At 42.6% G+C, this 27877-nt stretch overlaps 2 protein-coding genes and 1 long non-coding RNA gene across 7 annotated transcripts in view; 2 read left to right on the top strand and 1 right to left on the bottom strand.

The window, feature by feature from the left end:
* The window catches only part of SLC44A1 (solute carrier family 44 member 1), a 212029-nt gene extending 205286 nt beyond the window's left edge, over positions 1-6743 (top strand). The window contains exon 16 of the mRNA XM_043927216.1: positions 4945-6743. Within this exon, the coding sequence (XP_043783151.1) occupies positions 4945-4959 (15 nt within the window). The 3' untranslated portion in view covers positions 4960-6743. The remainder of the gene's footprint in view (positions 1-4944) is intronic.
* LOC122709917 lies at positions 5601-15744 on the bottom strand. Its single transcript, XR_006345772.1, has 3 exons — positions 15665-15744; positions 10606-10819; positions 5601-5734 (listed from the first exon to the last, which is right to left on the bottom strand). It is a non-coding gene; the product is annotated as an uncharacterized LOC122709917 (long non-coding RNA).
* FSD1L (fibronectin type III and SPRY domain containing 1 like) overlaps positions 15092-27877 on the top strand; it is a 66659-nt gene continuing 53873 nt past the window's right edge. For all 5 annotated transcript variants that reach the window (XM_043927219.1, XM_043927221.1, XM_043927218.1 and 2 more), the window contains exon 1: positions 15092-15278. In XM_043927219.1, the coding sequence (XP_043783154.1) occupies positions 15264-15278 (15 nt within the window). In that variant the 5' untranslated portion in view covers positions 15092-15263. The remainder of the gene's footprint in view (positions 15279-27877) is intronic.

Here is a 27877-nt window from a genome sequence, read left to right as displayed (position 1 = left end):
TCCTGTGGTGAAGTTCTTCAAAACCAACACCTACCCACAAATAAAAAGCTTTCCATTAGTTTTTAGCACCCTATTCTTTTTTTTTTTTTTTTAATTGATGTATAGCTGATTTACGGGCTTCCCTGGTGGCTCAGCCGTAAAGAATCTACCTGCAATGCAAGAGGCCCAGGTTTGACCCCTGGATGGGGAAGATTCTCTGGAGGAGGGCATGGCAATCCACTCCAGTGGTCCTGCCTAGAGAACCCCATGGACAGAGGAACCTGGCAGGCTGCAGCCCATAGGTCCCACAGAGTCAGACACAACTGAAGCCGCAGTTGTGCATAGGCAGCAGCAGCATAGTTGATTTACAATGTTGTGTTAGTTTCTGCTGTACAGCGAAGTGATTCAGTCGTCCATATATACTACATGTACATATATATGTGTGTGTGTATATATATTCTTTTTCAGATTCTTTTCTATTATAGGTTATTATAAGGCATTGAACATAGAGTGCCCCATTCCTTTTTTTTTAAAGGAATTTAAATTTTTGGTTGTCTTTATTCCTAATGACAAAGGAACATGATGGAATTTAGACCCACTGTCCACCCACCTATCCATCATCCAGGCAGCCACCATCTACCTGTCCATCATCCATCCATCCCTCTTATTTGTTCTTACTGAGCTTCTGATGGGTACCAGGAATTGCCAGGTCTGGGAATACAGGGGTAAACAAGGCGGATATAATTCCTATGCTGATGAACCACATGTATCCCATTCTTAGTAGCTACTAGAACCCTAAGGCAAGACTCTACCATGAAAGACTTAACACAAAAAGAAAACAACAACAAAATAACTTGGAGGAAACAGACTGCAAAGTGTAAGAACACTTTTTAAAAAAATTACTAAATTCAGATAGATAATAGAGAAGATTGTTTTCATTTAAAAGTTGTGTTGTTTAAAAGAGGAAGGGACTTCCCTGGTGGTCCAGTGGCTAAGGTTCTGTGCTCCCAATGCAAGGGACCCAGGTTCAGTCCCTGATCAGGCAACTGGATCCCACATGCTGCAATGAAGATCAAAGATCCTGTGTGCTGCAACTGAGACCCAGTGCAGCCAAATAAATAAATACATAAATAAATATTAAAAAAAGAGGAAGATTCAGAGAACAGAGGTTGAGGGAGGGGAGGGAGGAAGAGAAAGGCAAGGAAGGGGAGAAACGTCATACTTAGGAAAAGGATCAAGAATCAGAACAACGTTGGCTTTTCCAAGAGAGCACTGAAAGCGAAAAGAAAATTAAAAGACAGTTTCAAAATTCAGAGGGAAAATGATCATAGAACTCTATGATCTATTCAAACGATGAAATAAATATGAGGGTAGAATAAAGACACTTCAGATATGCAAGGGATTTATATGCAATCATACCAATCATCATCACCAAAGAAAATCAGTCACTCAATGTTTTCTACAGAAAAAATAGAAAATAATCATGATAAACTATTTTTATTTCATGGAGGTACAGTGAGAAAAAATTAACAATCAAAAGAAGGCATGATGAAATCTGAACATAATAATAAATGAGAAAAAGAATTTGAACCATTTGAATTTACTCTTTATTCAACAAACATGTACTGAGAACTACTTTTTGCCAGCATTGTTTTAAATGATGAGGGTGCCTGTCCATCTGTGCTCAGTAGGGAATGACTCTTTGCCATCCTATGGACCATAGCCCACCAGGCTCCTCTGTCATGGGATTTTCTTGGCAAGAATACTGGACTGTGCGATGCCATTTCCTCCTCCAGGGGATCTTCCTGACCTAGGGATCGAACCCGCATCTCCTGCTTGGCAGATGGATTCTTTGCCACTGAGTCACCTGGAAAGCCCAGCATTTCCAGGGTACAGTGATGAAGAATGATGAGGGTACAGTGGTGAAGAAAACAGAAGTCTTTGCCCTCATAGAGCACTTTAGGGAAATGTTTAATAATAATTACACATCTAATTAATGAAATATTATGCAACCATTGAAAAATACATGAATACCAGAAACACAGGAAATGTGTGTAATATGATGCAGGGTGAAAACAACACAAGCTGTGGACAAAGACAAAACGGGAAGTCATAAGCCTGAAAATGGATATGCTAGGATAGCAAAATTATGAATATTTTTCTTTTTTCAAAATTCCCTTTAATTTGATATTGGGTTTTCTAACAGACAGGGGAACATCAAAACCCAGGATGCTAAAGGATATTGTATTTAAACTTAGGTGCCACCTAATAAATTCTCCCAAGAAGCTGTGTGATGCCTCTTCCTCAAGAAAGAGAAGGGGAAATTACCTATTCCTGATGGGAAAAACGTGGCCACTTGCTTAGATGTTATCATAAACTTTTTATTTCTACTTCAGCCATGCAGAGAAAGATGAGGGTGTCGGAAAGAATGCAGATTCATTGTCAAATGGGAGGCTCAAAAGAGCAGTTAAACCTTGCCTGTTAATTAGTTCCATGGGTTAATGAGCTCTAGGAGCAGAGTGAGCAGACTCCCTTTAACTGAACCAGAGAAAACTCACTGGCAGCTTAAGGGCAGTTGGCACCATAGTTTTCCATACAGGACGCTAGTGTTCCTGGCCCATGAGAGAATAACACAGTGGTGATGTTTCTGAAGTACTTCCCACAGGTGGTAGTGAATTTACCACTATGTGCTTGTGTCAAGTGAGATTTCAGGAATCTCCATGTGAGTTACTGTGTAAAGAATTCCTTTATACTGTAGAGGAAGCAAGGATTTCTTGGACCAGCTGATTAGATGTAGTTGGACACGAAATCTGAGAAGAACATTCTGGGTTCCCAAGGTATCTAACACAAAGAGAAAACTCAGGAAGCCTCAAAATGAATGTTGTAATCATGCCTTTGGATGAGTTAGATGTTGTGAGTTTTTTCATGTTCAAGGGCAGTAGGAAAGATATTGCATCAGAGTGTCATATCAGATCTTATTCAGTTAGACTATACATTTTGTTTATGTTTGGCTTTTTAAATAATATTCTAAACTTTAAAAATAGGAGGAAAGCTACCTGCAATGTTATTATGGAATCATGGAATAGTAAAGGGCATTATGGGAAATTAAAGAAATACGAATAAAGTATGGAGTTTAGTTAATAATTATGTACCAGTGTGTTCATTAATTGTGATAAAGGTACCATAGTGATATAAGATTTTAATAATAGGGAAGCTGGATGTGAAGGATATGGAAAGTCTCCATAGTATCTTTGCAACTTTTTTGTAAACCTAAATCTATTCTAAAATTTAAAATTTTATTTAAATTTAAAATATATATAGGAGGAAACAACTATTATCTCAACCTCAGACAAATCACAGCTTTGGCATAAGTCTAGTATTCAGGCCACATGACTGCAACTAAACATCAACCACTAAGGGATATCAGTTGAGTCCCAGGTTCTGTTATTTTCAGCGACAGAGAAAAAAGTTGAAACTGCAAATCAAAATACTTAAAAACCATAAAGTATGGAACTTATAAGACAGCAAGGTTTAGATTTTGGTTGTGGAAAATAGGAAGTCACTATACATTCTTGAGTGAAGAGGTGATACAGTGAGAACAACAATTGAGGGATTTGTTCTATGAGCAGTCTGCAAAATGGATTGAAGCTGAAGAGAGGCTGAAGTAGGGGTATCAGTGAAGAGGTGATAATTGGCAGGTGAAACAAAAGCATTAAGACTAAACCCCTAAAATGAAACTTAGGGCAAAGGTTTCAAGCAATGTTATTCTTAGTGCCGCATACAACCTCTTTTAGGCACCTGGGGACAAGCAGAGTCTATCATGCAGATGGCTATATCGGACAATCTCAGTTAGCCTTATTCCATTAGATATCTGAGGTCATAGACCCCCTTTCCTTGTCCCAGGGCCGCGGTTCTTAGTCTTCGTCAGGTCTGTGTGTTGTCGCCTCTGCTTGTCCTCCATCATCTCAGTACTTGTTTGCTAGTCAAACCTGAGTCAATGCTTCTTGTTGATTTTTAACCCATCCTAATGGATTTTAAAAAACTTTTCATCAGGAAAGGATTCAAACTTACAGAAAACTTGCAAGAATAAAAAGAGTACACTGATAGATTTGTTACATCTATTGTTAAATGTTTCTCTCTCTAGGTATATATGAATATACATAAATGTATGCACATTTAACATTTTTAACTACTTGAGAATAATTTGCATACAGACTTTAGTCCTATTTCATTGTATATTTCCTAAGAATTAGGACATTCTTTTACAAACCACAGTATAGCTGTCAACTTTGGTATGTTCACTCAGTCACTGTTTGTTGAGTTGAACTCAATGACAGGAGCACCCATCATCCTAGTCTGACCTCTCCCATCGCCGAGTCATGGGAGCGAGAAATTCAAAGTTTTATTTGAATTTCAGGTTTGGGTCTTTTACAGTATCACAGAGTCAGATTTTTCAGATTAGTTTTGAATTTCATTCCTTATGGGTTTGACTCAGTTGTTCAGCTATTCTGAAAACGTCTTTGTGAGAGAATAATACTGAAAGCAATAATGGCAAACACTAACCTAGCATTCATTACTGTCAGGCACTGTTCTAACGTATTTAATCCTCACAGCAACCCTAAATAGGGACATACCATGATTGTCTCCATTTTATACATGGGGAAATGTAGGCACAGAAGTTGAATAATTTACCCAGAAATGAACAGCTCATAAGGGGGCCAAATCAGGATTTGAACCCAGGCTCTCATATCTCTTTCTTAATAGTTAATATAAATGTGCATCTGTTAATCTAAATGTATGTCTCTCTCTGTGTGTGTCTGTGTGTGTGCATGTTGAGCCTTCTTACATTTCACAGTGTCTTCTCTAAAGACGATCCTACACTATTTCTTGTTATTGATTGCTTTTCATTGTGTCGTGTTCCCCTAGGAGAGATGCATTCATTATCTTGATGTGTTTATTTTTCAGCTGAGGCGAAGGTGACTGGTCCCAGGAGTCCGGAAGAATGGACTCAGAGGAGGCTGTTTACACGAGGTTCTCCCACTCACCAGCTGTTGAGAGTCTATGGATGAAGAGCAGGATCTTATTACTTCAATGGAAGCCTGTGACCGTGATCCCAGCCACCAGTAGCCAAGAGGACTTGGTAGAGTGCGGCTGCCTAATAAATGATTCATCAGAAGCATTTGATACAAATGTGTTGCAGCAGCGTCTTGAAATTTAGTGTTGCCTTCTTATCTAGGCTTGTGTTTGTTCGGAGATCCCCACTGCCTCTCACTTCCATGCCAGTACTGACCTGAAGGCTGGGTCCACAGTGGATTCTCGTCATGCAGGCGGGCTCTGTGTGACTGCTATTTATAAAGCCGGTGTGGGTTAGTAACTATTTATTGAGTGCCAGTTCCGTGACAATTGTTACTGCTTTACAAACATTTAATCCTCATGCAAACCCTGTTGCCTGAGGTTGTACCTGTAATTTCCATTCTGCCCTCGAGCAAATGGAGGCTCAGAGAGGTTGTGCGCTGTGTACAAAGTCACACAGTTGGCAGAGTCAGGGCTCAAATTGAGAGAAATCTAAAGCCCCTTCACTCTAACACGCTGCTTTTCTTCACTGCTCCAGAGATCATTAGTGCTGCCCCCACTCCATGTTCTCACTGGCATTCTTCTCATAAATAAGGTGGGGATGGCCGAGTGCATGATGGCAAGTGTCTGAGAGGGAGGGTCCGGAGGCTTTAGAGGCCCTGAAGAATCGCAGAAGTGTTCTCTAGGAAAAATAACACAATGCTCTTTTAGATCAGAGGTTGATAAACTATGCCTGGTGAGTCAAATCGGCTCCCAACCCCTTGTAGCAAATCGAGTTTTAAGGGAACATAGCCACGCCCAATCCTTTATGTACTGCCCAAGGCTGGTTACTCTCTACAATGGCAGAGTTCCATAGTTATGACAGAGGCTATACGGTCCTTGAAGCCTAAAACACTGATTCTTTGGGCCTTTCTAGAAAAAGTTTGCTGACACCTGTTTCACATGACTGAGGAAGACAGCCAGTAGTTCTTGTTAGTGCCGATTTATTATTTTTTTCCATTTGACTGAAAAACAAAGATTTGTACTGCTAAGGTCATCACTGGCGGTGGTTGGAGTTGGGGAGAGGGTTGATGGCTATAGGGAACGAACCAGGGAAGGACAAGGGTCAGGGAGGAGAAGGCAGGTCTGGGCCTCTGGGTCCCCACTCAACTCCTCAGCCCAGACTGTCCCCACCCATGTCTCTCCTATTTCACCTGCCAAATCAAGTTTCCTGAAATAACTCTGCTCAGAAACTTTTAAGTTGCTTCCCACTTATAAAATACTCAAATTCCAACACCCCAACCTGGAATTTAGAGATCATAACAATCTGACCCCTATGAATCCCTCTCTCCATTCCTTTTATTCTTTTTTTAATCATGAGCCAGTCATGCCAAATTTGAGTTTATATTTCAAAGCCAGTGAACTTGTCTTTGATTCACTTTTATATAAGCAGAAAAGTAAACATATAATACTTATGGGTGATAATGGGAAACCAGACTGAGCTTTCATACATGATGTGATTCACCTAAGCTAAAAGTTATGAACAAGAATTTATGAATGTTTCAGTTATTAATATTTTTCTACAAAAGACATTATCCAGTTGTTTAGAAAAAATATTCCAACTAAGGTTTTGTTTTTAAATTGTATTATCATAAACTGTCTCCCACATTGCTGTGTATTTTTCATAGAGATAATTTTTCATGGCTGCAGAATATTTCATCTCTTAAATGTTCCTGAGCTTTCGTAATGTTGCACAGGTATTTGGGCATTGAAGGGTGCTGTTTCCATTTGTTCTAACTCCTATCTCCATTCTGTCCAGTTGTTCTTCTCATAATTTTTCACCTTTGCTCAGGCTGTTTCCTTATCTTGGGAAGGATCCTCATCCTTTCCTGTCTGCTTAAGTCCTAATCTTACAGCTTAAGTCCTGTCACCTTCTGTCTTCGATCTCCTGTGGCCAGGGGAGAGTTCAGCTTGACCTTCAGAATGGGGGATGGATTTCAAGAGACTCATGTTTCTAGAAAATGCTGACATAGTACCATCTGAACTTGACTGCAATGGCACTGGCAGCATCAAAGGGCTCAGAAACCTCAGAAATCCTTACTTCCTGGTGCTGTACTCAGGAGAATGGTTTATTGCAGAAAAGAATAATAGTGGACATATATTACGTGCTTTCTCTATGTCAGGCATTATCGTAAGCACTTTATATACACCATAATTTCTCTTCATGACAACCTTTCAGTTGGGTACTGTTAATACTCTCATTGTTCAAATACGAACATTGGGGTACAGACAGGTTAGGAAATCACCCAAGGTCATACCACTGGTAAGTGGGAAACTTGGCACTTACTGACTGGCACCAGGCAGTCTGGTATCAGAGTCTGGGTCCTTAGCCAATGAAATACAAGTGCTGCCAACTCACCATGGCCCTTTCTCTCTAGTCTCAATCACCCAGGCTCAATCAGGTCCACAACCATCTTCAGAGTATATGCAGAAGGAGGGGGCTGCTCTTACTAAGAGCAGTGAGCCTGTTCCTCTGTGTTGGAGAGACCGGGCTGCGGGCTAGCACCCATTCACAAAGAGAAGGTCAACAGGCAGATAAACTTGCTGAGTCCTTGGTCATCCTCTGAACATGGTAGTTCAGTTCAGTTCTATTCAGTCGCTCAGTCGTGAACCGCAGCACACCAGGCCTCCCTGTTCATCACAAACTCCCGGAGTCCACCCAAACCCATGTCCATTGTGTTGGTGATGTCATCCAACCATCTCATCCTCTATCGTCCCCTTCTCCTCCTGCCCCCAATCTTTCCCAGCATCAGGGTCTTTTAAAATGAGTCAGCTCTTCGCATCAGGTGGCCAAAGTATCGGAGTTTCAGCTTTAACATCAGTCCCTCCAATGAACAGCCAGTATTGATCTCCTTTAGGATGGACTGGTTGGATCTCCTTGCAGTTCAAGGGACTATCAAGAGTCTTCTCCAACACCACAGTTCAAAAGCATCAATTCTTCTGCGCTCAGCTTTCTTTATAGTCCAACTCTCACATCCATACAGACCACTGGAAAAACCATAGCCTTGACTAGATGAACCTTTGTCGGCAAAGTAATGTCTCTGCTTTTTAATGTGCTGTCTACGTTGGTCATAATTTTCCTTTCAAGGAGCAAGTGTCTTTTAATTTCATGGGTCCAATCACCCTCCACAGTGATTATGGAGCCCAGAAAAATAAAGTCAGCCACTGTTTCCCCATCTATTAGCCAGGAAGTGATGGGACCAGATGCCATGATCTTAGTTTTCTGGATGTTGAGCTTTAAGCCACTTTTTCACTTTCCTCTTTCACTTTCATCAAGAGGCTCTTTAGTTCTTCTTCACTTTCTGCCATAAGGGTGGTGTCATCTGCATATCTGAGGCTACTGATATTTCTCCCGGCAATCTTGATTCCAGCTTGTGCTTCATCCAGCCCAGTGTTTCTCATGATGTACTCTGCATATAAGTTAAATAAGCAGGGTAACAGTATACAGCCTTGACATACTTCTTTTCCTATTTGGAACCAGTCTGTTGTTCCATGTCCAGTTCTAACTGTTGCTTCCTGACCTGCATACAGGTTTCTCAAGAGGCAGGTCAGGTGGTCTCGTACTCCCATCTCTTTCACAATTTTCCACAGTTTATTGTGATCCACACAGTCAAAGGCATTGGCATAGTCAATAAACAGAAATAGATGTTTTTCTGGAACTCTTTTGCTTTTTCGATGATCCAGTGGATGTTGGCAATTTGATCTCTGGTTCCTCTGCCTTTTCTAAAACACTGAATTCAGATTGATTATATTTTTTGCAGCCAAAGATGGAGAAGCTCTACATAGTCAGCAAAAACAAGACCGGGAGCTGACTGTGGCTCAGATCATGAACTCCTTATTGCCAAATTCAGACTTAAATTGAAGAAAGTGGGGAAAACCACTAGACCATTCAGGTATGACCTAAATGAAATCCCTTATGACTATACAGTGGAAGTGCGAAATAGATTTAAGGGACTAGATCTGATAGTGCCTGATGAACTATGGACAGAGGTTCATGACATTGTACAGGAGATAGGGAGCAAGACCATCCCCAAGAAAAAGAAATGCAAAAAAGCAAAATGGCTGTCTGAGGAGGCCTTACAAATAGCTGTGAAAAGAAGAGAGGTGAAAGGCAAAGGAGAAAAGGAAAGATATACCCATCTGAATGCAGAGTTCCAAAGAATAGCAAGGAGAGATAAGAAAGCCTTCCTCAGCAATCAATGCAAAGAAATAGAGGAAAACAATAGAATGGGAAAGACTAGAGATGTCTTCAAGAAAATTAGAGATACCAAGGGAACATTTCATGCAAAGATGGGCTCAATAAAGGACAGAAATGATACGGACCTAACAGAAGCAGAAAATATTTAAGAAGAGGTGGCAAGAATACACAGAAGAACTGTACAAAAAAGATCTTCATGACTCAGATAATCACAAAGGTGTGATCACTCACAGTCACCTAGAGCCAGACATCCTGGAATGTGAAGTCAGGTGGGCCTTAGGAAGCATCACTATGAACAAAGCTAGTGGAGGTGATGGAATTCCATTTGAGCTATTTCAAATCCTGAAAGATGATGCTGTGAAAGTGCTGCACTCAATATGTCAGCAAATTTGGAAAACTCAGCAGTGGCCACAGGACTGGAAAAGGTCAGTTTTCATTCCAATCCTAAAGAAAGGCAATGCAAAAGAATGCTCAAACTACTGCCCAATTGCACTCATCTCACACGCTAGTAAAGTAATGCTCAAAATTCTCCAAGCCAGGCTTCAGCAATAGGTGAACTGTGAACATAAGTGAGCGGCATTTCCAGAGTCAAGGCAGGATGTGATGGAAACACCTGGTTCTTCCAGACCTCACTTATCTCAGTGTCCCAGGGGCCTAGCATAAAACAGGCCATCAGTTCATGAAGAAGGGATTGTGACATAGCAACATCATAATGGCTACAGATTAGTTAACTCCTCCTCTCATGCCCTCTCCCCGGAAGGAGTGGCGCCTCTTGCAATGGATCTTATAAGAGTGGAGGTGGGTACTGCAAATAAAGCCAAACTCTGGAAACCAAAAAAAAAAAAAAGAGTGGAGGTGGGGAGAAGAGATTCAGGGTGCATTCCAAAGGTGAGTACAATTGCAGAGCAGAGTCAGGAAGGAGATGCATAGTTATTGGCCTCTAGTCTGAAGAGTGAAAGAACCTCAGGGTTCAGAAAGATGTTAAAGGCCATCTCTGCCAGTTGTCTTTTCAGTGCCTTATCCCTCTAGGACAGCTCTGGCAAGCAAATGCCCAGCCTCTGCGTGAATACCTCCACTGCTGGGGACCTCCCTAACAAACAAAAATCCATCCCAGTTCTGTATGGCTCTGTTAGAAAACTGAACTTTTGGTTGAGCGGAAATCTATCTTCTTGTAGCTTCCACCAAACTGGGTCTAATTCTATCTGTCAGAAGCTAGAGAACAAGCCAGCTTTCTCTTAAACACAATAGCCCTAGAGAGATTTGAAGTAAATGAAACTGTCCTCCCTGAGTTTTCCTTCTCCAGGCTAAATACTCACCGGTGCTTGAATTGTGTCTCTTCTCACATGATCTCCAGGCCCATCATCAGATTTGTGTCCGCTGATTGCTTCCCACATTGCGTACAGCTCTCCAAGGATGGCGCTAGACCACTCCACAGAGCACCAGCTCACGTCAGAACAGAACCATCCTTTCCCCGCTATGAAAGCTTCTAGGATCAGAAACCATACTCTTGAGTCCCAAGGGGTTCCAGGGCTTTTGGGTGAATTTATTTTTGGTTAGAAGAGGGCAGCCAAAAAAAAAAAAAAAGAATGAGTTAGATGTCTGTGGTTGGGAAGAGATGATAAAAGCTAATTTTTTTTTGAATGCTTATTACGTACCAGACACTGTGCTTAAAACTTAACAGGAATTTTCTCATTCAATCGATTCAACCACTCTTATTGGTGGTACTGTTATGATGACCATTTCACAGCTGAAGAAACTGAGGCTTAGAGAAGCTCAGGATTTTCCCAGGCTATGTGGTGTATGCCAAGACTCAGGCCAGATATTAACAGGGAGAAATGGGTAAAGATTTGGCTTCAACAAAAAGCAGCATCTGGCCAGTGATTATGCTTCAGAAAAGGTATGACCCTGAAAAGTGGTTAGGGGTGAGCACAGAACTTCTAAGGGCCCAGAGATCGAGAGGGAGAAAGCCACACCAGAGTGATACAAAAGGATATGATGTACAGGGGAGTAATAACAGTAACAGCTATCATTTACTAAATGTGTACAAAGTCAGGCATTTTGCATACATAATCTCCTCTAATCCTCACAACAACCCTATCTAGGAGTTACTATCATTACGATCGCTATGTTACAGAAGAGGAAAATGAGGCTTATTGAGGTTAAATGACTCACCAAAGACTACAGAGCTGGTAAGTGGCACTGTGAGGATTAAAGTTCAGACAGCTGACTCCAGGGTGATGCCCTGTACTGACTCTCAAAGGGAAAGCCTGTTGGCAAGAAACTTAAGGGAAAACATTTTCTCTCCCAAGAGATGGGGGATCCCAAAACTTACAAGGGAACTCAGGGCTGCTGGCAAGGCCTGACAAGATAGAATAGGTGTTCTGGAAGAGACAATTTTGCCAGACACTTTAAATCAGTAGTGCCAATACTGAGGCTATCCTAAATTGATATTTAGTCAGAAAGGTGGTCCTGGAGGCCCGGGAACCTCATTCAGATGAATATCCATGACCAGATACACTATCTCAGAATCAGAAACCCAAGTGTTGAAAAGTCATCTGGTTTTGTGCTTTTGTAGTTCCCTTTTTCCAAAAATACAATTTGTTTTCACTCAGTTTAATGGTGACCAAACTTTAGTGTGCATCGAACTCACCCAGAGGGCTTGCTAAAACACTAAATACTGGACCTCAGCCCCTGGAGATTCTGATTTAGTAGGTCTAGGGATGAAGCCTGAGAATCTGTATTACTAACAAGTTACCAGGTAGTGCTGATTTAGCTGGTCTGGAGATTACACTTAAGAACAAGGGCTTTGGTTTATTAGAAAAGCTACTTTTGAAATTATCTAAACTGACTTGGCTGTGAAGAGGCAAAGAACTTGCCCACAGGCCAGAAGCAGCGGGAGGGGGTCGGGGTGCAGACAGTGCCCAGCTAGGTGAGTGAGTGCTCTATGGGCTGCGGAAGACAGAAGTCACGGCTAGAAGAGACTAGCTGTTTACAGATGAGGATGATGGAGAAGCAGAAGGCCTGGGAAGCTGGGCAGGGGAGCCAGACTGGCCAGGGACAGAGATCTGGCGAGGGCAGAAGTCAAATGGGGTAGCAGTCTTGTCAAAAGCTGCAGGCTCTTGGCAGGGCTGCAGGGAAAGAACTAGAGGAGCGGGGAGGCATGGGGCCAGGAGTGAGCTCCTGGGATATGGCCTGGGACAGAGTCTGGCGATCACATGTCAGCTGTGGCTCATGGTCTCTAAAGCCTCCCCCTGTGGTTAAGCCCATCAGACCCAGAGTACCCAGAAGTTGCTCTCTGACAATAGTGAGCTGAAGTTCTTGCAGCAAGAGAACTAGGACAGTGCTAAATGCTATTTCTTCTTTCCTTAGCGGTGGGTCCCACGGTGCAGGCAGAGTCAGGGCTGGGGAGCACACAGTCTGGTGGTTTGACCTCTGATGTTCTTCAGTCTCTAGGCTTCATTTCTCCCTCTGGGAAACTGACTCAGCTGCAGCGCATGCGCACTGCGGAGACTGGGCTGCATCACTGCAGCAGTGTGCTAGCTGCTGGGTGGCTGGCTGTTCTCATCTCTCCTCATGGAACCGGGCAGCTCGGACAGCAGGCTCTTTTCCTTTGGCACCAAGAGGAGCAGCATCTCTGCAAGGCTGTAGGCAACTGCTTTCAGATACAGGAGCAAAACTGCACATGGGCCCTCTCTGGACCCTGGCCTTCAAAAACAACCCGCTTAGCCTGAACTGGTTCTTTTCATCCCATTTCTTGTATGTGTCTGTCCATTTAAAAAAGAATTTAGCGAATGCATACTAGATGGCAGGCCCTGGGCTGGGGATACATACAGATACGGGTAAAAGACATCTCAACTCACAAGTACAGTTGGGGAGATCATCTACAGAGATAATTACAGCCTTGTAGGATAAATGTTATTTCTGAAACATAGAGCTCATGCCCTCTTAGGACCTTTGTATTTGCTGTTTCTTCTATCTAGAATACTCTTCTCCAGATGTTTGTATGCTTATTCTTTCACTCACTTCACTCATGTCACTCCTGAGAGAGGCCTTCCCTGACCCTCCTACTGAAAATGGAGCCCACACAATTCTATTTACCCTATGTAATTTTTCTCTGTGAAAATTTAACCTCCTCATATATATATATGTGTGTGTGTGTGTGTGTGTGTGTGTATAGATGTATTTTTTTATATTTGTATATAAATTGCCGCAGTTCAGTTCAGTCGCTCAGTCATATCCAACTCTTTGCGACCCCATGAATCACAGCACGCCAGGCCTCCCTGTTCATCACAAACTCCCGGAGTTTACTCAAACTCATGTCCATCAGGTTGGTGATGCCAGCCAGCCATCTCATCCTCTGTCACCCCCTTCTCCTCCTGCCCCCAATCCCTCCCAGCATCAGGGTCTTTTCAAATGAGTCAACTCTTCGCATGAGGTGGCCAAAGTATTGGAATTTCAGTTTCAGCATCAGTCCTTCCAATGAACACCCAGGACTGATCTCCTTTAGGATGGACTGGTTGGATCTCCATGCAGTCCAAGGGACTCTCAAGAGTCTTCTCCAACACTACAGTTCAAAAGCATCAATTCTTCTGCGCTCAGCTTTCTTTATAGTCCAACTCTCACATCCATACATGACCACTGGAAAAACCATAGCCTTGACTAGACGGACCTTTTTGGCAAAGTAATGTCTCTGCTTTTTAATATGCTGTCTAGGTTGGTCATAACTTTCCTTCCAAGGAGTAAGCATCTTTTAATTTCATGGCTGCAATCACCATCTGCAGTGATTTTGGAGCCCAAAAACAAAGTCTGACACAGTTTCCATTGTTTCCCCCCGACCTATTTCCCATGAAGTGCCTAGTCACTGCTGATTCGCAGCGTGTAGAATTGGGACCTAACAGGTATGCAATATATTTTTTCCTTTTGTTCATTCACCATACGTGGTTGTCCAGTTGAACTTTCCTGAGCCTCTCCAGTCATCAAAATGGAAGATGAGACTTGTCTGCTTGGGGAAGGACATTTTCAAGCCTATCTTCCCACCTTTTCTAGTTTCTACTGTCGTCTTAGTCCAGACGGAACAGGTTCTAGATTCCCACCAATAACCATAAATACTGAACATTAACTACATACTGGGCACTTCCAATACGTAATCTTCACAATGCTTTGCAAAGTCAGCAAGATTTCCCGTGTTTCACCAAAGATCAAACAGGCTCGGGGAGAGTATTCGTTTGCTCAAAGTCAGAGACAGCAAGGTTCCCAGGCGGCTCTCTGGGGAAGGTCTCCCAGGCTTCACAGTTTCTGTCTCCCAAGTTTCTGTCACTTTTCTACAAGGCTTTCCCCATGTTTCCACTACGTCCCCCGCCCTTTCTTTCTCACTGGACGGTTGGGCCTGGCTTGCCCCGGTTGCTTCTCCAAGGCTAGTGTAAGGAGGTGCTTCAGAAGGTTGCAGGGTGGAGAAGGGGCTGATCTGTCTCCAGGGCCACAGCTTTCCTTCCCCCGCTCTCCCCACGGACACGGCTGCTGGACGCCCAGTGGTCCAGTTCAAGGCCTGCGCGCTGGAGGAAAAAGGATGGGGGAAAAGAGGGAGGGGCTTCTTCAAACGATCGGCGGGACAGAGGGGCGAGCACCCCCTTCTCTCTGCGGCTCGCTGGGTGCGCAGGATAACCAGGCCCCCTCCCCACCCCGCCGCAGCCCGCCGGGCAGCAGGGCGCGTGCGCAAGGCGCTCCTCGCCCCCTCCCTTCGGCGTGCCGCCCTTTCACCCTGGCAACCGCGGCGCGACTACGGCGCGCGCCTGGCTGGGCGCGGATGGGGCGGGGCCGGGCGGCGCCGGTGCGGGCTGAAGCTGAGGCTCAGGCGGCGGCGGCGGCCCAGCAGAGCCACGGCCGTGGGTAGCGGTCTCGGCCTGTCCGACCTCCCTCCGCCACCTCGCAAAGTTCTTTGACGCGGTTTGGGGTCCAGCGGACGCCGTCCCTGGCCATGGACTCCCAGAAAGTAAGCGGGGGCGGGGGCCGCTGGGTCGCCGAGGCCGGGCGGAGGGTGGGCGGGGCGCCCTGGGCCGGGTGGGCGGTGGGCGCGCGGGGCCGGCCGAGCCGGGCTGGGCTATGGCCGCGGAGGGCGAGGCCGCCAGGCACCCTTCTCTGGAGTAAAGCAGCGCCCGCCGGGGTGCGGGGACCGCGCCCGGTAACCCCGGATAGCCTCTGCCCTGCAATTGGTCCTGGGCCCTGGCTCCCAAGGGGATATCGGGAGCCGCCCCCATTTCCCCCCCATCATTTTCTGCAACGATCTATGCCCCCTGTGATTCTGGTAGCCTTCCCGCGTGCTAGTGAGGGTTTATCCATCCTCAGCAGAAGAGGAAATCAAAGCACCTAGGGGTGTACCTGCTGACGCCGAAGCTGACCCACTCTCCTCCACCCAGTCGTCTCCTATTTTGGCGCAATCTGTGTCTCCTTAGTTCGGGAACCAGGTCTCCTTAGTATCCACCTCCCCCTCCCCCCTCCATCCCCCCCACACCCGCCTTTTGCACCGCTCCCCACCCCCGACCCGCCCTCCTTGGGACTAGTTCCCCGGCACGTCTTACTGTTCATAGTGTTGGTTGAATTGAGAGAATAGACTGATAGTTGTCCAGGGCAGCGGTCCCACCCTCTGGCCAATTCAGTGTTGCTGGTCAGTTCCCTTAATGATTGTTTTGGTATATTTTATACTTTCTGAGCAAGTTAAGGAAAGGGTATAACAGAACTAGCCGTTTCCATTAACCAAAAATATATTTAGAGAACGTGGCCAATGTTATGAATACAATTAGAAGTGAGTTAATACTGAGTCATAATCCCTATATAGAAATCAACCACCATGCTCTCCTTATTAGATTATAGTAATTGAAATAGTACAGTATAGGAAGGAAACACTAGTGTTATTAATAATAACAGGCAAAAACAAGAGCCCATTCTTTTCTATTATTAGATAGGAAGCACTGGAAAGACTTACTAGAACGATGTTTTCTGTAATTTTGCCTGGAATCATCTTGAGGAACACCGTGGGGCATGAGAGAATAGTGTAGTGATGTGTTAAACGTTAACTGTTATAGTATTTAACAAAAATCACATGATTTCATTGTATGTGTTCATCCTGAAACTCAGATATACTGTCTTATTCACGTGACTATTAGACATTTAAAAAAACTAACATTTTGTGTTTTGAATACACATTTAAAATGTCTCTGCCTAAATTTGTAAAACATTTCAAAGCTTATTTAACTTTTAAAGTAAAGGGCATGTGATATCTGAGATTAGTTCAGAGAAAATGGAAGGTCAAAGACTTGGAGTCCAGAGACTGGGATTCTGTGCTCTATATGCAACTTTGTGATACAGAGCAAATCACTTAACTGTGACTAATCTAGTTCTTCATCTATACAGTGGAAATGAGAATATAGAGTTATTGTAAAAACCAGGTAATATAATACTCTATGAATTATGTACTTTAGAGTACAGTGCCTTAAATTTTATAAAGAATAAGTACTAGTCTATGTACTGTAAAATGTGATTTTTAAAAGTATTTTAATGTGGATCATCTGATTTTGCCAGGGCATATATATTCTCTCACTTTAATGAGGACTCAAGAGTTGGAGGTTGTGAGTCCTGCTTGGTCATACTAGTAGCCATCCATAAGGCCAACATTTGAACTTGCTTGCATTGCAGATTTTATTTTGATATTTGGATACCTACTCATATTGTGTTCAGTTTTAGCAGAAGTAGTGAAGAATTAGCTGTTCTTTCTTACTGGTATTAATTTATCTTAGATAACTTAGAGAATCAACTTCTTAGTATTAGAAAAATGTTGAATTTTCATTGGTGGTAGCAAATATTTCTAATAAGCCTTTATTTTGTCTCACAGCTTAAAACAGGCACCGTGTGCTAATGCTTATAACCAATTCAGTGCTCTGAATTTGAGCATCTTTTTTCTCATGAATTACTGCAGAATCAATTATGTACCTCAACTAATAATGAACTAAGCTGAATATTTCTCTTGAAATAAGTCAGGAGTACACCCTTGGCTTGGCTTTTCTTTTCTGTTCTAGAATGTTACAATGAAAGTAACAGCAGAGATGATACCTTAGTCAGCATAAGGAAACACAAGTACCACCAATGGGAAAGGGTGAGGGTGGCTTGAATATATTGCCATTTGTAAGACTTGGGGATTTGAGCTTTAAAATAAGAGGATGGCTTCAGAGTCAGGTCTCCAGTCCTGCAATTTTTGAACTGAATAAGATTGGGCAGTTTGCAGTTTCTGCATTTTCTGATCTTTACAGTTTACTTACCTCAAAGGGTTATGACTATCGTGTTAGTTTTTAAAAATCTCTTGGTGCCTAGCACACATCAGTACTGTCTGTTAAGTGTTTACTAATCTCATAATCCCAACTTCAAAATAACTTTATCCCTTTGTTGATAATTTCTCTTTTTCTAATCCAATCTAGCCATTTTGTACTTTTTATTTTTATTTATTTTTTATTTTTTTTTTGCCATTTTGTACTTTTGTCCTTAACTTTAAAGCTTGTTTTCTGTATTTGTGTCTGTAATAAATATTTCAAATGATGGTGCCAAAGAAGTGTTGTTAAATCCTAACTGAAAGAGGATTGGAAGTTCTGACTCATGCAGTCTGACAATAGAGGTTAAGTTAACTGGACAGTCTTACAGAAGCTTGATGATGGCTAGTCAGCAATTGGATTAGCTTGACCAGCTGCTTTTTTGTCTGTGAAAATAACTTGGACTTCAGTGTTGTGTTAGCAACAGATGCTCTGTTTGAGTAGAGGAAGAAAACATAATTGCCTTGGGTATGTAAAGAGTACTGTTGGATACAGAAAGCCACAGTGTTATCTCCTGGAAATAGAGGGATTTTGTTTATATCAAGTTTCTGGGACACTTTTGTGTTATGGATAGGTGGCTTTATTTGATACTCAGACCTTTTGATTATGTCCTTTTAAGTGGTTTTAAGATAAAATCCCAAAGGTTTCTTTACCTGATAAAATGTGTATGTTCAAAGAAACCATTGAAACAAGACATTTGCACCTTTCTGGAACCGTGGTGCTTAGAATTTGGTAGTTTAAGTTAAGTTCTTGCGCAGGAGATCGTTCATATTCATAGGGGTTGCTGTGTCCAAGAAAGGTTCCTGCTGTAGGATTAATAAAGGTGGAGAGGAAAGGGTAGGGATCCCCAAAGCGTAAGTTGTCAATTGTTTGCTTTTCCTCACTTTCCCCCACATACTGTACTTTCTGCCTGGGGGTAGTGACAGGCAAGGTTTGATGTACAAGACTGAGCAAACCTAGACTGGGAAACGGAGTAGGGAGAGTTTTAGATAAAGCACAACAGAGCCTGCAGTCGGTAGCATGTCTGCACTTGGCTTCCGCATCCCAGTTTCTTCCTCTGCCCTGGTATTTGTTATCCTTTGCCTTCATAGTGTACTTCGCAGTTCAGAGACTCACACCATATCCAGATAACCCACTGCCTCATGTTCCAAACTTACTCCTTCTTCTTATTACTGAGCAAAGGAAGTTCAGTTCAGTCGCTCAGTCGTGTCCGGCTCTTTGTGACCCCATGGACTGCAGCACGCCAGGCTTCCCTGTCCATCACCAACTCCCGGAGCTTGCTCAACTCACATCCATCGAGTTGGTGATGCCATCCAACCATCTCATCCTCTGTCATCCCCTTCTCCTCCTGCCTTCAGTCTTTCCCAGCATCAGGGTCTTTTCAAATGAGTCAGTTCTTCGCATCAGGTGGCCAAAGTATTTGTTGGAGTTTCAGCTTCAGCATCAGTCCTTCCAATGAATATTCAGGATTTATTTCCTTTAGGATTGACTGGATTGTGCTTTAGGATTGACTTTCCTTTAGGATTGAGCAAAGGAAAGAGAAGTGAAATTTGAGTATTGTTCTGCATACAGTATTATGTTAGACTGCTTTAAATTCTCATAACAGCTCTTATTCCTATTGCCCAGATATAGAAGATGGAACTCAAGAGAGGTTGAATAACTTGTTGAGAGTCACATAGTTAGCAAGTGGTAGTCTGGTTTCAAACCAGCTCTTTCCTCACAGCCCAAGCTGTTTTTACTAGCACACTCTTGCCTGGCTCCTTTGCCTTTATATGGTCATATGATTAATGTCATTAAAACTTATAATATTAACAGAAATAAACCCCTATAAAGTAGGGTTTTTTGGTTAAGAAACTAGTTAAGTCAAGTAAAAATAGTTGATGGAAAGTATAAAACATGATTTAGATAAAACTCTGGAATTTGGTTTCTCTTGCTGCTGTAAATCATTATTTTCCTATAATATATGTATCTCCACTTTCTCTAGCTCTTTTTATTTTTTGAGGGAAGGTCTTTGCTTTCTAACATAGAGGTGTGAACAGGAAAGTATAACTGGGGTTTTATACACCCCAGTCAAGCACAATGGCAGTCATTCCCATGGACTGAATCAGAGCAATCCGGGATGTACAAGGTATGAGATGCCCTCTTCAAAGAGGTATGCTGACATACTCATAATCAGTGTTTAAACACAGGTGTCTTCACTTTTTTTTATTGAACTTGACAGTTTTAAAGAACTAGAAATACAGTGAAACTTAAAAAAAAAAAAAAACTTTTAAAGACAATGGTTCATTGCAGTGCCTGGTTGAAAGTAAGCAGAATTATTAATGCAACAAACACATATTGACTTCCATAGTAGTAGATATTCCACTCCAACCTAGGGTAGACAGTATTCTGAAGTTAGTGGATTTTTCCCTCCAGCTTTCTTTCTGTATGTTTTATATCCTCAGTTGACACTTCTTCCCAGTCACAAGGTTCTGATAGAATCTGATCTCTGTTATTGATATTCATTGATGATAGGTAATCATATTTTGAACTAACTTATAATAGTGTTAACAGAGCCAGCCTGTGCACTTCTGTTATAAATATAACTAATGCAAGTTGATTAGGGAATTAGGAAGTACAGATAAATGAAAATAAAATAAAAATCACCCATAATCCTGCAACCCAGAGATGACTTCTTTTAACATTTATGTGTGTATTATATTCCGGGGTTTTTTAATATATATTGTTGTTGTTCAGTCACTCAGTTGTGTCCGACTCTTTGCGACCCCATGGACTGCAGCACAGCAGACTTCCCTGTCCTTCACTGTCTCCTGGAGTTTGCTCATACTCATGTCCGTTGACTTGGCGATGCCATCCGACCATCTCATCCTCTGTTGCCCCTTTCTTCTCCTGCCCTCAGTCTTTCCCAGCATCAGGGTCTTTTCCAGTGAGTTTGACCACATCAGGTGGACAAAGTATTGGAGCTTCAGCTTCAGTCCTTCCAGTGAGTGAATATTCAGGGTTGGTCTCCTTTAGGATTGACTGGCTTGATCTCTTTGCAGTTCCAAAGGACTCTCAAGCGTCTTCTCCAACACCACAGTTTGGAAGCATCATTCTTCGGCACTCAGCCTCTTTATGGTCTAACTCTCACATCCCTACGTGACTACTGGCAAAACCATAGCTTTGACTCTATGGACCTTTGTCGGCAAAATGATGTCTGCTTTTTAACGCATTGTCTAGGTTTGCTCTAGCTTTTCATCCAAGGAGCAAGTGTCTTTTAATTTCATGGCTGTAGTCACCATCTGCAGTGATTTTGGAGCCCAAGAAAGTAGTCTGTCCCTGTTTCCACTTTTCCCCATTCTATTTGCCGTGAAATGATGGGACCTGATGCCATGATTTTAGTTTTTTGAATGTTGAGTTTTAAGCCAGCATTTTCACTCTTCTCTTTCACCCTCATCAAGATGCTCTTTAGTTCCTCTTCCCTTTCTGCCATTAGAGTGCTATCATCTGTATATCTGAGGTTGTTGATATTTTTCCTGGCAATCTTGAATCTCCCTTGAGGTTCATCCAGCTGGGCATTTCACATGATGTACTCTGCATAGAAGTTAAATAAGCAAGTTGACAATATATATCTTTGACATACTTCTTTCCCATTTTATTTTATTTTATTTTTAAAAAATGTATATTTTATTTGTTATTTGGCTGCACTGGATCATAGTTGCTGCAGGCGGACTCTTTTGTTGTGGCATGAAGGCTTAATGGCCCGCAGCATGTGGGGGTCTTAGTTCCCTGACCAGGGATCCAACCTGCATCCCCTGCATTGGAAGGCAGACTCTTAACCACTGGACTACCACGGAAGTCCCACTCCTTTCCCAGTTTTAAACCAGCCCATTTTTCCATGTTCGTCTCTAACTGTTGTTTCTTGACCTGTATATAGGTTTCTCAGGAGACAGGTAAGGTGGACTGGTGTTCCCATCTCTGTAAGAATTTTCCACAGTTTGTTGTGATCCACACAGTCAGAGACTTTAGTGTAGTCAATGAAGCAAGTAGTTTTTTTTTTTTTTTTTGGAATTCCCTTGCTTTTTTTATGATCCAGAAAATGTTGGCAGTTTGATCTCTGGTTCCTCTGCCTTTTTCTACATCCAGCTTGTACATCTGGAAGTTCTTGGTTCACATACTGCTGAAGCCTAGCTAGAAGGATTTTGAGCATTATCTTGCTAGCATGTGAGATGAGCACAATTTGAGCATTCTTTGGCATTGCCTTTCTTTAGGATTGGGATGAAAACTGATCTATCCCAGTCCTGTGGCCCCTGCTGAGTTTTCCAAATTTGCTGGCATATTGAGTGCAGCACTTTAACAGCATCATCTTTTAGGACTTGAAATAGCTTAGCTGGAATTCCATCACCTCCACTAGCTTTGTTTGTAGTAATGCTTCCTAAGACCCACTTTAGTTCACATTCCAGGATGTCTGGCTCTAGGTGAGTAACCATACCATCGTGGTTATCCAGGTCGTTAAGACCTTTTTTGTATAGTTCTTCTGTGTATTCTTGCCACCTCTTCTTAGTATCTTCTGCTTCTGTTAGGTTCTTGCCATTTCTGTCCTTTCTTGTGCCCATCTTTGCATTAAATGTTCCTTGTTCTTTTGGTATCTCCAGTTTTCTTGAAGAGGTCTCTAGACTTACCCATTCTACTTTTTCCCTTCTATTTCTTTGCATTGTTCACTTAAAGAGGCTTTCTTATTGCTCCTTGCTATTCCCGGGAAGTCTGCATTCAGTTGGTTATATCTTTCCCTTTCTCCTCTGCCTTAAGCTTCTCTTCTTTTCTCAGCTGTTTGTAAGGCCTCCTCAGACATTTTGCCTTTTTGCATTTTTTCTTTGGGGATGGATTTGATCACCTCCTCCTGTACAGTGTTGTGGACCTCCATCCATAGTTCTTCAGGCACTCTGTCTACCAGATCTAATCCCTTGAATCTATTTGTCACCTCCACTGTATAATCATAAGGGAATTGATTAAGGTCATACCTAAATGGCTTAGTTGTTTTCCCTACTTTCTTCAATTTAAGCCTGAATTTTGTAATAAGCAGTTCAAGATCTGAGTCAGTGAGCTCCAGATCTTGTTTTTGCTGACTGTATAGAGCTTCTCCATCTTTGTCTGCAAAGAATATAATCAGTCTGTTTTTGGTATTGACCATCTGGTAATGTCCATTGTGGAGTAGCCTCTTATGTTGTTGGAAGAGGGTGTTTGCTGTGACTAATGCATTCTCTTTGCAAAATTCTATTAGCCTTTGTCCTGCTTCATTTTGTACTCCAAGGCCAAACTTGGCCTGTTACTCCAGATATCTCTTGACTTCCTACTTTTGCATTCCAATCCCCTATGAGAAAAGGTTATCTTGTTTTGGTGTTAGTTCTAGAAGGTTTTGTGGGTCTTCATAGAACTGTTCAACTTCAGCCTCTTCAGCATTAGTGGTTGGGGCATAGACTTGGATTACTGTGATGTTGAATGGTTTGCCTTGAAAGCAAACTGAGATCATTCTGTTGTTTTTGAGATTGCACTCAAGTACTGCATTTCGGACTCTTTTGTTGACTATGAATATAGAAACTTAAAAAAAACTATAGTATTATGCTATTTATAGTAATTTGTAATTTGCCTCTCACTTAATATGTGAAGTATCTTTTACCATGTTAATATTGTTCTACAGCACTTTTAATGATTCAGCAATTTTCTTTAGTATGGATGTATTAATATTACTTGATTTTTAATGAGTACCCTTTGTCATACATTTATGTTGGTCTTTTTAATATTATAAATAACACTAAGATGAACATCTTTGTTGTCAAGTCTCTACTTGTATCTTTAATTAATTAGTTACCCTTTAACTTAGAATAGATTAGTAGAAGTGGAATTTGAGTCATTGTGTATATAATACTTACACCTTTGATGTGTATTGCCAAATCACCCTTTGGAAGCATTTTGTCAGTTTATACTGCTCCCAGCAGTACCTGAGGGTACCCCCATCTCTACGTGCATCCCACCCCCCTTAATTAGATGGTGGAACTCCTGGTTTCCTTGGCTGAATGTGAGCTTCCTGGATTTCACAGGATGGAACAGCCAGTTCAGAGGTCACTGAAAATGGGAGGCTGCTTCAGCCTCTGACACATTGTATTTCCTCAAATCCTTGTTGGGAGAGAATCTCTTCTTCTGCCCTGATATCTTACAACTGGGCTCAGGGTGAAAAGGCAGCATTCCTCACCAGGCCTTTTATTAGCTTTTTTCCTGTGGATCACCTCAGTTGCATCCATGTACAGAAGTGGTAATCCCAGATGCTTCACTGTAACAATAGAGGGCATGGCTCCCTCCCAGTTAGCTCTTCCTGACAATCAGATTCCTCCCTGCTGGCTCAGACGGTAAAGAATCTGCCTGCAATGTGGGAGACCTGGGTTTGATCACAGGGTTGGGAAGATCCTCTGGAGGAGAGCATGGCAACCCACTCTAGTATTCTTGCCTGGAGAATCCCATGTACAGAGAGGAGCCTGGCGGGCTGCAGTCCATTGGGTCACAGAGAGTTGGACACGACTGAGAGACTAAGCATGAACGATGATCAGATTCCTGAATTCCTCAACAATGTATACTTCTCCTTTTTTAGCTCTTTGCACTGTGCTAACATTTGAGCACAGTACTCTTGTTAGGGGTTGCCATAGCTGTGGTCAGCTGGTAAGATTCTGGTTGTCTAACTTACCAACCGGATAGAGCATTCTGCATTTCTGCTCATTACCTAAGTCAAAGGAGGGGTCTATGGTGTGGAGTGAAACAAGTGCATAATCCCTGGTGGCATTAGGATATTTTCATTGATCCCTTTGCTCTGGTTCCGGGAACCCTCTGATTGTTCTGTACAGTCATCTGCAGTGTGTACAGCTTAGAGTGGTGTAAAAGTGCAGACTCTCGAGGTAGCTTTCTGGATTTGAATTGTGACTGCCGATTGACAGCTGTGTGATCAAAGAAGTCTTTAGCCTTCTCTTCAACCAGAAGATGCAAAGACTACTTTCCATTGTGGTGATTAAAAAGTAGTCCACGTTAGAAGCTTTCCCCAGTGCCTGGCATGTTGTTGCTGTTTAGTTGCTGACTTGTATCTGACTCTTTTGAGACCCCATGGACCCGCCAGGCTCCTCTGTCCATGGAATTTTCCAGACAAGAATACTGAAGTGGGTAGCCATTTTGTTCTCCAGGGGATCTTCCTGACCCAGGGGTCAAACCCATATCTCCTGCATCGGCGGGCAGATTCTTTACTGCCAAGCCACCAGGGAAGCCTGCCTGGCACATTGTGTTACTGAATACTAACTGAAATGGCTATGGTAATGGTTTGGCCCCCTTCAATTGTAGATTGATTAGTGATATTTGCAGTGGTTCTAGGTTTGCGTATCTCATCTATCTGGAATGTTAATGTAGAATTTGAATCAAAATTTTTCTCCTGGTCCACGTAGACCCTGGTGGGAAACCCATAGATCTCTGTCCATTTATCACAGTGTCCAATTATGACCACTTGGTATTGATGCTTTTGGATTCAGAATAGCCTGAAAGCCTGGGTATAGTGATGTTTTGCCACTAGTTCTAAGAATGAGAAGTTTCTGCATCAGAACTTCAGGGGCTTGTAGCCCTGGATAGTTTGCAGTTAAGTAGCCCACATTGGCCGAACTTTTTGTTGAATGCAGAATTAAGACATTTGAGTTTGTCACATTCACATATATTAAGTTAAAGCCAGTAGAATCATGCCATTTCAAATAGTGACAGTCATCATGTTCTCAGACTTAAAAGATGATATGCCTGTAGTAAGAATAGCTGTTACTGTTGCCCTTGTACTTGGTGAAATGGTGTTAGGGGAAGCACACTGACTGAAACTGCCCATGCTGCCCAGGCACCAGAGTAACCATTTGCACGAGTTGCTTTACGACAGGAGGTCGTGGTAAGGAACAAGGAACTCATAAGCCACCTTCAACCAGAAGAGTTCAGGAAAGGTCAAAAGGAGACGCCACATGTTCGACTTCCTCCTAAAATCCTCCTCTCTGGCATCCATCTTGGCTGAACAGGGCGTGCACCACAGGAAGGACTCTGAGTCAGAATGATTGGCTAAAGACAACCTGGAAACTGATCCCATCGCCATAAAACCCGAGACTTTGAGCTTTTGGCAGAGCTGTTCTCCTGGGTTCCCTTACCTACTGCTCTCCGCCTTGGGTGCCCTTTCCCAATAAAATCTCTTGCTTTGTCAGCATGTGTCTCCTCGGACAATACATTTCCGAGTGTTAGACAAGAGCCCAATTTCGGGCCCTGGAAGGGTCCCCCTTCCTGCAACAAAGGTTGCAACCTGTACCAAAGGTTACAACCTCTTGATTATTCCTAATTTTTTGCAGTTTTAAAGACCATCTTAAGTCCTTTCAGTGTCCTTAGATGTTCTGACCTTCTTTACGTGCACTTCTGACCTTTGTTTTCAGGTAGTATGGTGTTCATTGTTAAGAGCACAGACTCAGGGAAAAAGAAGAAAGAGCACAGGCTCACGAGGCAGATGTCGTGGTTTGGGTTCTGGCTCTGCCGCATGCTAACTCTTGAGGTCCTGGGCAACTTACCCACCCTCTTTATACCTCAGCTTCTGAATTGGAAAATGGGGATAACCAAGTATCCTGGCTCATAGGATTCTTGAGAGGATTAAAGAAATTTATGTAAAGAACTTAGGAAAGTGCTTGGCCTTTAAGAGTATAAAGTATACTGTATCGGTCTTTATCTTTCTGGCTTACGTCACTCTGTATAATGGGCTCCAGTTTCATCCATCTCATTAGAACTAGAAAGATGGTAACAATAAGCCTATATGCAAGACAGAAAAAGAGACACATGTATAGAACAGACTTTTGGACTCTATAGGAGAAGGTGAGGGTGGGATGATCTGAGAGAACAGCATCGAAACATATATATTATCAAGTGTGAAACAGATCGCCAGTCCAGGTTGGATGCATGAGACAAGTGCTAGGGGCTGGTGCACTGGGATGACCCAGAGGGATGGGATGGGGAGGGAGGCAGGAGGGGGGTTCAGGATGGGGAACACATGTAAATCCATGGCTGATTCATGTCAATGTATGGCAAAAACCACTACAATATTGTAAAGTAATTAGCCTCCAACTAAAAAAAAAAGAGTATAAAGTAGTGAAGTTGCTCAGTCATGTCCAACTCTTTGCGACCCCATGGACTGTAGCCTACCCGGCTCCTCCATCCATGGAATTCTCCAGGTAAGAGTACTGGATTGGGCTGCCATTTCCTTCTCCGGGGGATCTTCCCAACCCAGGGATCAAACCCGGGTCTCCTACATTGCAGGCAGAGGCTTTACCATCTGAGCCCCCAGGGAAGCCAGTGTTAGTTATATTGTTACTTTGCGCGTAGTCAATTGGTTGCGCTTTTACTTCTCATGATTTCTAGGGACTATGAGCACAACTTTAAGCTGTTCTTTAAGATGGTCCCTCATGCCTTGTACATCCCAGGTTACCTTGAGCCATTCCATAGCAGTAGTGCTTGGCTGGGGCGTGAACCCCCCCACCCCTTTTTGTTAGCATGGCAGTTACCTTAGCCTAATTCCATAGTCAAGTAATTGAGAGGCTTAATTCTGAGAGTAGGTTTGTTTTTTTTTTCCCCCAAAATCCTCGTGCCTGTGGTCTGTGATCAAAGGATAATGGCAGAGATTACCTGTACATACTGCCTCTGAAGACATAATGTTCTATATATTTTACTGTGATCCAGCAGAATTTGTATCTGTCAAAGGATATATTCAGACCTGTATCACCTAAAACTTTTTAGTCATGGCGACTAAGATCAATTATATTCAATATTATCTAGATAAACTTCAGATAATTTATATTGCCTTTATCCATCTTTTTTTTATCACTTTATCTATCATTGTTTGGAGGGTAGTGGGAGGCTTGAAACCTAAAGTGAAGTCTGAGAGATCCTTGTCAGCATCCTGTTTGATTGAGAGAGTCCCAGCTGAAAGCAGTCTTTGCCCTTCTTCACCATCAGGCTTTGGAAATAAAAGAAATGAGGCAAGCATATATGTGTACCTAGATACATAGAATGGGCACATTCTGTACTTTTCGGAACTTGTATTAACAATAAATCATGTATATGTTTTAGAACAGTGGTTATAAGTGAAGAAGCTGATAAATGTGAGGGTTCCTGGGTGGGAAGCCAGGCATAGTAGAGACAGTCATAGCAGGCTCCTGAA

Source organism: Cervus elaphus, chromosome 16, assembly GCF_910594005.1.
Source record: "Cervus elaphus chromosome 16, mCerEla1.1, whole genome shotgun sequence".
NCBI lineage: Eukaryota > Metazoa > Chordata > Mammalia > Artiodactyla > Cervidae > Cervus > Cervus elaphus.
The sequence above is the reverse complement of the archived record's forward strand: the minus strand, read 5'-3'. Positions and strand labels throughout refer to the sequence as shown.